Source organism: Ciconia boyciana, chromosome 3 (genome assembly GCF_034638445.1).
Source record: "Ciconia boyciana chromosome 3, ASM3463844v1, whole genome shotgun sequence".
Taxonomy (NCBI): Eukaryota; Metazoa; Chordata; class Aves; order Ciconiiformes; family Ciconiidae; genus Ciconia; species Ciconia boyciana.
Genome location: NC_132936.1, coordinates 56,851,773 through 56,863,361, shown reverse-complemented (window position 1 = coordinate 56,863,361; position 11,589 = coordinate 56,851,773). Strand labels below are relative to the sequence as shown.

Below are 11,589 nucleotides of genomic sequence, written 5' to 3'. Positions count from 1 at the left end.
CGGGGCGGGGCGGTCGGTTGGCGGGAGCAGTCTGTGGGGGGCGGCGGGCGGCGCGTCGCGGGGCGAGCCCGGTGGCTGCCGCGGTCCCGGCGGGCAGGCGGCAGGTCGGAGCGCGCTGTAACGCGGTGCCGTTGCCCAAGCTCGTTAGCCGCGCCCGCGTCAGCCACGCCCTGCTCTCGCCTGGCTCCGTGATGGGCTTTTCCGAATGAGAAGTAAGTTTTCCCATTGGCGCCAGAGCTTGCCGGAAAGCCTCGTTTTGTAGCCGCTGTATCTCGCCTGCCTGCATGTAGGTGCAACATGGTGCTGAGCGCGGATCAGGTGAACCTCATCGGGCAGGTGTTCGAGTCCTACGTGCTGGAGCACCACAGGGATGACATCCTGGGCATCCTGAGGGAGGCCGATGACGAGGCGCACTATCCCGTTGTTGTCGACGCCTTGACGCTCTTTGAGACCAACATGGAGATCGGGGAGTATTTCAATGCCTTCCCCAGTGAGGTCCTCCCGATTTTTGACAGTGCGCTGCGCCGGGCTGCCCTGGCAGCGCTGCAGGCCGCCGCAGCCCCTCCGCAGCTCAGCATGAAGCAGAACCTCCACGCCAGGGTCTCGGGTGAGTGGTGGGCATGGATGGCAGCGAGGCACCCCCGGGGCATCTCCCGGTCAGCGTTGCCAAATTTCCTTACTCTGTAACAAACTGTTGGGGTGTCGTAGGAAGGAGCAAGTTTAGTTCTTGCAGTTTCAGTGTTTGAAGCAGTAGGGAATAGATGGTGTTTATTAAACAGAAAAGAACATATGCAAACACATGGAGTTGCATAGACCAACCTGGAGAAAAGCTGTGGCCATTCCTGATGGCATGCGTGCAATGGTTGGCATTTGTTGCTGGGTCAGGACTTAGACCAAAGCCTCTCCATGGCAAAAAGACTCTTCAAATCAGCGGCTGGTCTAGCGTTATTTCTCTTGTTAGCCAGAAGGTCTAAAGAAAAAAAAAAATTTAAGGGAAGATATATAGTTCGTAGATTTTCTTGCAGGTTGACTTCCTTACCATGTCAGTTTGCTCATGGTCTTTATTGGCTCCAGCCATCTCCCAGTAAAGGCAATGTCTAAATTTTGAGTTGTCTTCTAATAATTTAATCTGAAATTGTAAAATTTTATGCTTAACTAATTGTTATAATATTGCTTGTTATAAAATTGGAATGAACTTTTAGAAGGCATGATCGTTACTAGAGAATTTTGTCTTTTTTCACTACAAGTTGATATGCCATTATTCCTTATTACTAGGAAATTTTTAGTAGGTTTGAGGTGTGGTAAGTGTGGAGTGCAGGTTCTGGGGTTAAAATGCCTGTTTTGCCTGCTGTGGGGAACGGGGTCAGCAGTGGCACAGTCCCTTCTGGTCATTGCTGATTGTAACTATTTGGAGCTGTCTAGTCTGCAAAGCCAAGAGCGGGTGACCTGTGTTTCCCTCCCCTGCCCCATGTCAGAGTGGTTTATGATCATTCAGTCTTTTGGCAGCTTGAACTTGGATGAATCACAGTTGTTAAATAGACCTGTGTTTAGTTCCAGTAGGTTTCATTAAAAATACTGTCGTTAAAACACATATATCAGAAATCTAATTAGCCTGTGGCTCTCATAATGCTATTTTCTCAAGGTTTTTAGGGGAGGGGCAAAAAAGGCTTGCTACCTATTTAGGTGTTATGGAGCTTGTATACAACTGCTGAATATGTGGTGTAAAACGATGGCCTCTGTGTTGTACTAAAATTTGAAATGTCAGGCGTTTCCCTGTACCTATAAAAGTTGGAGTCAATTAAAACTTTCCCCCTGGTGTTCTAGGATGCATTTGCATCATTCAGGGCTTCAGCATGAAAACAGAGTTATTTTTACTCCAAGAATGATTATTTTATAAGTTACCAGGGAGTATTAGAAGGAGTAAAGCAAGGGGCAGATGATCACTGCATGAGAGTAGTGGTGTCTTTAAGACATTCCTGCTCGTATTATCAGCCCATTGCTGGAGCTGACTATTCCTCCACAGTGATGTGTTGTCTGAATATTCCCTAATCAATCTCAGGCAAAATTAGCCATGTTTGATCAAATAGTTTTAATAACTGATAAAAGCAAGTCTGACTGATCATTGATGGAAAAAGTTAGTCAGCAGAATCACAAATTACTACATCGCTAAACAGGAGGGAAACTAATGAAGAGCAGGGAGTGGTTACCCTCGTGTGGTCCAGCTGGATCAAAAGAACATCTGTCCATGTAGTTTGGTTTATGTTCTGTACCACTGAAAGGCTGGCTGCTGAGGAAACAAAAGCAATAAGCTAAATGATCTGTAGGCTTTTTTCCACCCAAATTTTCCCATGATACTGTTACCTTTTAAGCGGATGCTGGGTTCTGATTACCTTCAGGATTCTCATCTTGGAGTGCCCATGTCAGACAGGAATGAGGAGAAGGTGGTGCACTCTTCTTGGTGGGAGCGGCAGGCAACTACCTGGAGTGGGGCCAAGGGGATCTGTGTATCAGCCTTGGACTGAAGTGAGGAAAAGTGGTTTTGCTTATGCTAGGCATAAGAATGCAATCTGGGCACGCTCATACCAATATGGACAGGGCATCTAGGAGTTCAAAGAAGGACTCCGGGAGTGTGACTATGCAGCATAATAACGGATGATTACCCCAGGTTCACTGAAGAAAGTAAAAGATTAAGTTCTTTATCTGAATTTTAGCATTGCAGGAATTTGATTGTATAACTTCTCCTTTTGCTACATATCCATTGAAAGATTTTTCCTTACTTACCATTAGTCTGGGCACTGCTGTGTCTGTTACTGATGGACAAGCTGCTTCTAATAGTTGTTTTACATGTTATTACTAATATAGTAAAGCTGATTCAAAGAGGCACATACTCACATAAAGTGTTTGTCAAGCAGTCTAATTTGGTCAGGATGAAGGCTTTTTTTTTCCCTCGTCCAGACTCTTGTCTCTTCAGTATTCGCAGAGATGATCATATCATATATCCTGACAACAGTGCTGCAGCTCTCTCTAGTGTAAGTTGTGTTGTATTTTGCAAGGTTGCTGAGCTGCACCAATACTGAGCTGGGGAAAAAAGACGCCAAAACAGTTGGAAAAATAATGAATTTTATCTTTTTTTTGCCTGAACTGAATAGAAATGCAAACCTGTGGGAGAAAAAGAATTTTCAACAGGTTTGGTAGAGTATGTAAATAGCTTTGTTACAGTCAACCAGAAAAATTTGTTTGCAGTTCTACATAATACTTTATTTCTTTCCCAGATTATTTAATTCCTTTCTACTTTACTTTTTTTTTTACTTTATTCTTTTACCTTTTAAGATTAGCTTAATATTTAAAAATATTTTCTTTAAACAAAAGCAAAAGGTCAAACACTTTGCTTAAAAGCTTCAAAACAGAATGTTTCAGCATGTCTGAAATAAAGCATTTGGTTTTGAAAACACTAAAATAAATATACGATTTTTTTTTTTAGCAGCCAAAGCTACTAAGAAGATTTGACCTAAATGCACAAATAGTTTTGATCCCCTTAGAAACATCATTTTCCAGCAGATTTATTATTTTACATCTCTATTTCCTAGCTCTATTTTGGAAGTAAAGCTAAGAAATTATTTTAAGAGCAGGTAATTTCTTTTTAAGATGATAATTATTAGTATCTTGTAATTCATATACTAACTTCCGAAGAGGCGATATTTTGATGCTGTCCTCAGGTATGCATTTCAGAGATCATTTATTTTTATAAAGACTTTGTAGTCTGTTGAGGTAGATTAATCTTCCTGAGGATTTCAGCCACTGTAGTGCTAAGTGATGGCCACATGGGTGAATGCCAGAGCAAGATCAGTACACCACAGAACTGGCTGTTGGGGTGGAATTAAAGACGAGCAAGTGCCACAAAAATGTTCCGTCACTATTCATTTGAACATGCAAGTGAACTTGCTTTGGTTGTGTTCATAACCCCTTTATATTCTTTTTATGCTGTCTTCCTTGTGCTTGAGGTTTACTGGTATGCAATGTGGATTTAAGGTCAAATGCTCACAGACTATGAATTTTAAATTTGCTTAGACTAGAGAATTCACACAAGATTAGGAGTTACGCTTGTTTAAATGTGGAAATAACATTGAACCACAATTAAGTAGCATAACTAAAATTTTGTAATTCAGATAAACCAGTTGTAGAATAAATGGCATTTGCAAAAAGATCATTTAAGTTAATAAATAGATCTAGGAACATCAGGAGCTATTTCCACAAATGGAAACTGCTCATAACCATTCAGCCCTTGGCAAGAGCAGGAGAGTAAAATGGCAACATTTTCTGTTAGTGCTCAGTGTCTGATGTTTTTCACTGTCTGAGGCCAGTGAATCAGATTTATGGTACAATAGATGAATTGTTGAATCACATTTATGAAAAAGTAATAACAATGGCTACTGTTAATATGTCTGGCATTTTTGCTAGTCTTTTTGTTTAACTGAATTGTAAGTCCATGTTTTATATGCATTGCCTTACGCTGCACATATTTTTGTTTAACAGGTTTGCCTGTTTGCCCAGAGCTGACTCGAGAGCATATTCCTAAAACCAGGGATGTGGGTCACTTTTTGTCTGTTACTGGGACTGTCATACGTACCAGTTTGGTGAAAGTTTTGGAGTTTGAACGGAGTTATATCTGCAATAAGTGCAAGCATGTGTTTGTCGTCAAGGCTGACTTTGAACAGTACTACGCATTCTGTCGTCCATCAGCCTGTCTTAATGAAGAAGGCTGCAACTCAACGAAGTTCACGTGTCTCTCTGGAACAGCCTCTCCTACTTGCTGCAGAGACTATCAAGAAATCAAAATTCAGGAACAGGTAAAAAAAAAAGATGGAGAAAAAGGGGAGGGTATTAAGGTATAGATGTCTCAAGTACAAAAAGAATTAACTTCCAAAAGAAGGTATTTGGGGGCTTAATTTCCCGCTGGAATAAGGTAATTCTGCTAATTTTAGTGAAACTGTTCATGCTTACGTCAGAATTAAGTTGTTGATTAGACTTCCATTATTAGGTAACTCCATTCCAGATCGTACAAAACACCTGGGATCAGTGCATAGGTTAAATTTCCATGCTGAATCCTTGTAACACCAGGTTTGTGTTGTTTTTCTAAGGACTAAAGCTAGCCGAGTGCTGGCCAAGGGCAGCTGTAGCAGTGCAGTATGGTCAATACATGGTGTCTGCAAATGTCTGTTCCCTTCAGCCAGTATTGAAATCAACAGTTATTGAATATGTGCTCCTCACAGAATTTTCATTCGTTTTTCTGAAGGTAGCCCTGGGTGGAAGTACAGCTAAGGTGGAGGAGTAAGAAATAATCAGGCCTCTTTTTACAGTAGCTGAGACAAAACTGGCAGAAGAAAATCTACACTGTAGGAAAATTGAGAATAAGTAGGGTATATTGCAGGCAATTTATATGTTCAGTGTCTTTTTCATAAATCTTTTCTAAGATCTCTTCAGTTGTTTCAGGGTTTTGATTTTATAGATTAAGAGTATAGTGGTGCCAATCTCCATGCAAGATGTATGAAAACAGAATTGTATTAAACTAGAAATGAAGCTCTTTAAAGTTCAGAATAGCAAAAAAGTAAGGGAATAAAACTGTTTCTAGGAAATAAGCCCTATGCTGCATGTTTATATTATGATTGTTTCTGGCATATGGTTTCTATAACATGTTTTTTGTTTTACTGTGTGACACACAGATCTCTGTGATGGGAAGGATTTTCAGCAGCATGGGCTTACTAAACACAGTAAAGTTAAACTGGGGATGCATTTCACTCATGTTTCCTACTGAGCTCTGCAAGTAACTGTGTATGTGCCACCAGTACTGACAGTGATGTGAACTGCCTGTGGCCATTTAGGTAATACACAAGGGTGAATTAACCTTCTTAGGCACTGGAGAGTGAATAAATCTAGAATTCTAGCACATATGACCTGTGCTGCAGAATTAAAAGGTACTTCTGATTGTTGTTCTTGTGCAGTGGATTTCTAAAAACTATTGCAAGCTTTAAGTGTAAATGGAAAGACTGCTGGTTGGAAATAGACTGTGACAAGATTGCATAGACTTTGCCCTGGAGAAAAGAAAAAGAATTACAGGAGTTACTGGCACATTTGTTAATACACATTTGTCTGGTTGTGTACGATTTGTTTTTTCCTGTTGTTGATTTAATCCTTGACACCTAGGTGTAAACTTATATCTCAACCTGTCAAATTATGGTTAAATACCAGAAAAATAGAATAATCTTTCAGTATATACTTCAGTGAAGGGTTATCTAACCCATGGACATGCTTCAGTACCCAAAGTAAACTTTGCATATTGAAGAAATATTTTTAAATATCTCAAATTAATAAAAAGAAAAAGAAAAAATCAGCTCTTTCAAATGACCACTTTTAGTGAGCTTTCTTCAGCAAGATACTGAAATCACACAGCACCTCCCAGGATTGAGCACCTTCAGCTAATTTAATACCCCGTCCCGTTTCCATTAATATAAGCATTAAAATTCCATTGTTAAGTTCATGGCAGCAGTGGCATGTTTACTGTGTAAGTTTTGTGAGAAAAAGCAAGGACTGACCTCAGTTCCAGGAAAGGAATGTAGGTCCTTAAGCCAGAGCAGCTATAAATGGCTTTTGAAAGGTGCTGTTCTTAAGAAGTGCTTTTCCTTCCTGTATCCTAGGTTCAAAGACTGTCTGTTGGAAGCATCCCTCGTTGCATGGTGGTTGTTCTGGAAGATGACTTAGTGGACAGTTGCAAGTCTGGTGAGGATACAGCATATATTGCATATGTTTGTACCACAAGCATTTTTATTTTTCCATTTGAGATATATCTTTGCCAAGTAGGCTGCCAGTGCTGAGGGCTTGTTGAATGAGATATGCTCATCTGTCACATTGCTGTTTTAGCTTGGACGTTAGCATGGCAGTTGAAGGCTATTCTAGAAAACGTCACAAATCCCCATGTTACATCTTGACTGTTTGACAGATCAGTTTCAATAAGTAATCTGTTGTGACGTACAGAAAGTATATTAAATCTTGTTAGTGTGGGAACACCAAACCTCTTGCAGAAATTGGTCCGCACCATCACACAGTGTGTGGTGTCCCCCTGTAGGTTCGGAGAGCTAGGCAACCTGACCTATCTAAGGAGTGCTGCAGGTGGAAAAAGCTGCTTGGCATTCAAAAAGGAAGCTAATTGGCAGGAGGATGTATGAAGAATGGACTAAAAATTCTCAGATAGGCACATCCCCACAAGAAATTCATTTCCAGTTGTACTTTCTCAGAAGAACACTGTGGCCAGAATGTGAATGAGTGATTCTGGAATTCATCACAAAAGTTACCAGAAGTCAAATAAGTTTTGACTAAATTTTTTGTGTTGTAAATCTAATTGAAAGAAGACCTTCTACAGTTTACTATGAATTCCTCTTTTCTAAAAGAGGAAACAAGCAGAGGTATACCTTTAAGAATTCACCTACCTTAAACAGAAGTAGAAAGACAGCAACTTCCTACCACAGACATAAGCAGTCTACCTAATGTTTGTTTTACACTTCCAGTAACTGCAGGAGGTTTCCCTTTTGTTGTTGGGTTTTTTTAACCTTCTTAACTGTAACGCAGGATCTAAGTTGCATTATTATGCATTACAACTAACTGACACATCTGCATATCTTAAGTCAGGTGTAATTTTACTAATTTTTGTTGTTACCGCCAGGAGATGACATCACAGTGTATGGAGTGGTAATGCAGAGGTGGAAACCTTTCCATGAGGATGCACGCTGTGACTTGGAGCTTGTTTTGAAAGCCAACTATGTTAAAGTAAACAATGAGCAGCTAGCAGGGGTTGTAATTGATGAAGAAGTCCGCAAGGAATTTGAAGACTTCTGGGAAAAGCATAGGAATGATCCCTTAGCAGGTTAGTAGTTGAAAGCTTTTAAGTAGGATACACGTGTGGATATAGATTAAATCAGGAGTGAAAACACGGTGACTGAACACATTTTTCCCCCGTTATACCATCCCATCACCTGTTCCTCCAAAAATATATATTTTCCAGTACAGGAATATGAAATTCTTACTTTAATATTACTGTAAAAAAAAAGTACCAAACACTGCATTGATCTTCCTTCTTTTGAGCTTTCTAGTCAAGTGTTTTGTGGAACATTTATTAACAAGAAATGAGAAATAACATAAGTATCAGGGAAAAAAGGAAAAGCACTTATTTCTTTCTTGATTAAAGAAAGAAAAAGCATACCTCTTAGAAGAAATAGTGTGGACTGCTTTTAGTCAGCATAGCTGCTGACTCTGAGGCAAGAGATCCAACTCACTGTCTCTGCATCCCAAATTAAGCTGTGAATCTTTACCACAGAGCTTAGGACATCTCATCTTTAATCTAACTTGGATGCCTAGAACCTCGATTTAGGTGCTGTGGAGCCTCCTATCAAATGCAGAGAGAGTCTCCCAATTCACAGTGGCTTCCAGAACAGCCGGAGTGTTTAGCACACTGGCTCCTAAACTTACCATGGTCTGCAGTCAACCATGTAGACATTAGCAGGAGTTGTGTCTGGAACTCTGTCCCTCTCCATAATCTGAGTGCCAGCTTCAGAACCACAGGAAAGCTCAATGGATATTTTAGGATCTCTGTCACTGAACTGTCTCAGGCGAATGCTCTGTCTTTTAAAACCCTCAAAAGGGCTTAGTCTTTCTTCTTAAAAGATAAACAGGAGGAAAAGCAGGTGGAAATGTTGCCCATGTCAGCTTAAAAATTACGAGTGCTCACATAAGAAACTGGAGATCTTGTCAATGGCAAAGATTCTTCAGAACTGCATTTCCTGGAAAGCGATTTAATTGTTAGCTTCCTGCTGTTTGGAATGGGAACATTTCTTCCTCCTGCTGTTTGGAACAAGAACATTTCTTAACACCCTGGTTAGAACTGTTCAGAAAGTAATTCAGGATACTCTTTGAAGGTCCCATTTAATCTTTCATTCTCAGGACAATTTTTGGAAGCCTGCAGGGAGCAATGTGGTTTTATGCAGTACTACCCATTCATAATAAATAAAATATGAAGTGGCTATAAGAAAATTGAGGTGGAAATTAGAAGGACCCTGACTGCCCAAGATATCTCTTTCAGGCCGTTTGTCTGAATTTGAGTTCCCTCAGGTGAGGGCAGAGATCAAATTTGACTAAGGAGTCTAAGGTATAGGCCATTTCACAACAGGATGTATGCACATTTACTGTTTTTCAAGAGATAATGGTAGTTACTACTGTATTTTATGTCAGTCAATTCCTGATGCTGTGTATTAGGTGTCCTGAGAAAGTCTACCGTGGCAGGCCTCTGAGAGAACTTAGGCAGGTGACTTTATTTTTTTCTGGATACTCTCTAGGAAGAAGCAGAACTGCTGAGCTGCTCAGCACTGACAAGGCAAATTAATCTGAAGTCAAATAGAGGCAACTGTGGAGGTAAATCTTGAGTTATGCTATGGCCAACCAAAGTTTTTAAAATTCCATTTTTGGACAAAGATGTGTTAATTCCCTCAGAAGACCTCCACAAGAAATACATATGCCTCAAGTCATCTATTAGGTGCCTACATATTTTGCCAGTGCTATGTGCTTGCATCTAAATTTATAACATTAGGTTAAGAACTCAAAATTGGTCACTCTGTTTTATTCCCTAGCAATGGGAGTAATGTGTAGCATTAAACCTGTGATCCCTTATGTGCTGTTAGTATCAGAATCTCAAAGGACAGAATTAATTGTTACACACCTTCCAAGCCAACATTATCATAGCAGACTGAAATATTCTGTTGCTGGAAAGGGACTATGGTAGGGGAGGAGGAGAGGGGCAAGGGAGACCTTTGACAGCGAAGGGTCAAAGGAGAAGGAGATTCAAGACAACAATGAGAAAATGAGCCATGCTATGGGTGCACAGGTTTAGGGCAAAATACTTCAAGTGTTAGATGTTTTCTTAGTTTTCTTAAACGTACAACACACCAGTTTTCAAGGGATTATTTTGAAGTCTGGAAGCTTTTAAGTTTTATTCTTCATAGCTCCTACACTTTAATCTGTGAAACAAAAGAATCTGCACGATGGCATTTCATTAGTGCCTTTTGTCATGATATCCAGACCATACATTCCTTAAATTGCGATAGGATTGGCTTTGCTGCTTGTGACAGTGGAAGACTTAACTTCTTTATAATGAAGGAAGTTTGGATCAAACAACTGCTTTGGGTCCCGTCCCATTTAAAAAATAAAATAATAATTAAAAACTCTCCTCCCTGCCCTGTTCCTCTTCTTCAGGGAGCAGAGCCAAATTATTTATGACTATGGACATAGGACAATTATTTGTCAGTGTACATAGGACTTGAAGCATACATAGGAGTCCATGGGAAACCAAGTTTTACTCTTAGGGCTGAGTGCCATTTTTTTGCTCCTGTTCTAGGGAGGAATGAAATTTTGGCTAGCTTATGTCCTCAAGTTTTTGGATTGTACCTGGTGAAGTTGGCTGTAGCCATGGTGCTTGCTGGTGGTGTACAGAGGACTGATGCTACTGGAACTCGAATCAGAGGTTAGTATTGTTTCTAATAGTATCACATCCTTTCTAACAGTTGTTCTCATCCCTGTCTTCACCCACATTCCTCCCCCCCTCCAAAATCAAACCAGTAAGGTTTCAGAAGCATAATGATCCCATTTTCTTGAGTGAGAGCAATTTTTGATGAATGCTAAGTATTCTTCCAGAATCTCAGACCAATAAAGTGGGTGTCTAGACTTCCTCTTTTTATTTTAATTTTTCCTAAATAAAACCCAGTAAAACAGGCGTTCAGGATTCCATTAGGTAGAATATTAAAGGCAGTTGTTTTATCTAAAACATAAACTCACTTTTTATTGTATAAGTGACGTTTTGAAATGATTTCTAGTAGAATATTCCCAGCAGTATTTGGCATCAAAGGATGGAATATTAATGTTTCCTTAATGTGGATCATTATAGTACATTGAAAGGAAAAATTAAAGGATTCATTTTACTTCCTAATGCCAGACTTTTCCATCTGTGATTGTCAGCACATCTCACTTAGTTCTGTTACTGTAAGTTATCTGCCTGCTGATTCTCCTTCTGTTGTTATTAGATGGCAAATATGCCATGTGCCAGGTGGTACGCAGGTCATTATCTATGTAGGCCATAATAATTCTAAAATAGTATGTCTGTATGTACAAATACAGGATTTTCTTAATGCTCCAGCAGCTAAATAAGGTTAAGGTTATAGACTAGGCTAGTTATAAATAAGGTTATAGACTTTATATTTGAATTGAAGTTATATTTAATGTTTTGTAGAAGACAGTGAAATAATTTTAGAGCACTTCAGTGAGATTACTTCTGTAATTGCATTTTTTTGATATTACTAAATTGTGTAACTGTTGGCAATGTAACAGAATTAGTTAAGAAAAACAACCTGCTGATTTTATTAGTCCTTTTCACAATAATTTAAGTAACTGAATAGTGGAATGATAACTAAAGCCTGGTATCCTTCTGTTTCATGTTCAAGAGTGAGTTGAGTCTGAGAAATGAGTATTCTAAAATGTCCAAGCTCACATTATGGA

General features: G+C 39.6%; 1 protein-coding gene across 4 annotated transcripts in view; it reads left to right on the top strand.

Annotated features, from left to right (window-relative positions):
• Positions 1-11,589, top strand: part of MCM9 (minichromosome maintenance 9 homologous recombination repair factor) — a 50,423-nt gene that overhangs the window by 693 nt on the left and 38,141 nt on the right. For 3 of the 4 annotated variants that reach the window (XM_072855750.1, XM_072855753.1, XM_072855752.1), the window contains exons 2-6: positions 291-607; positions 4,534-4,847; positions 6,693-6,774; positions 7,715-7,915; positions 10,436-10,561. In XM_072855750.1, coding sequence (XP_072711851.1) covers positions 298-607; positions 4,534-4,847; positions 6,693-6,774; positions 7,715-7,915; positions 10,436-10,561 — 1,033 coding nt within the window. In that variant the 5' untranslated portion in view covers positions 291-297. Of the gene's footprint in view, positions 1-235; positions 608-4,533; positions 4,848-6,692; positions 6,775-7,714; positions 7,916-10,435; positions 10,562-11,589 lie in introns of all 4 variants that reach the window. The other variant, XM_072855751.1, reaches the window with a different exon arrangement.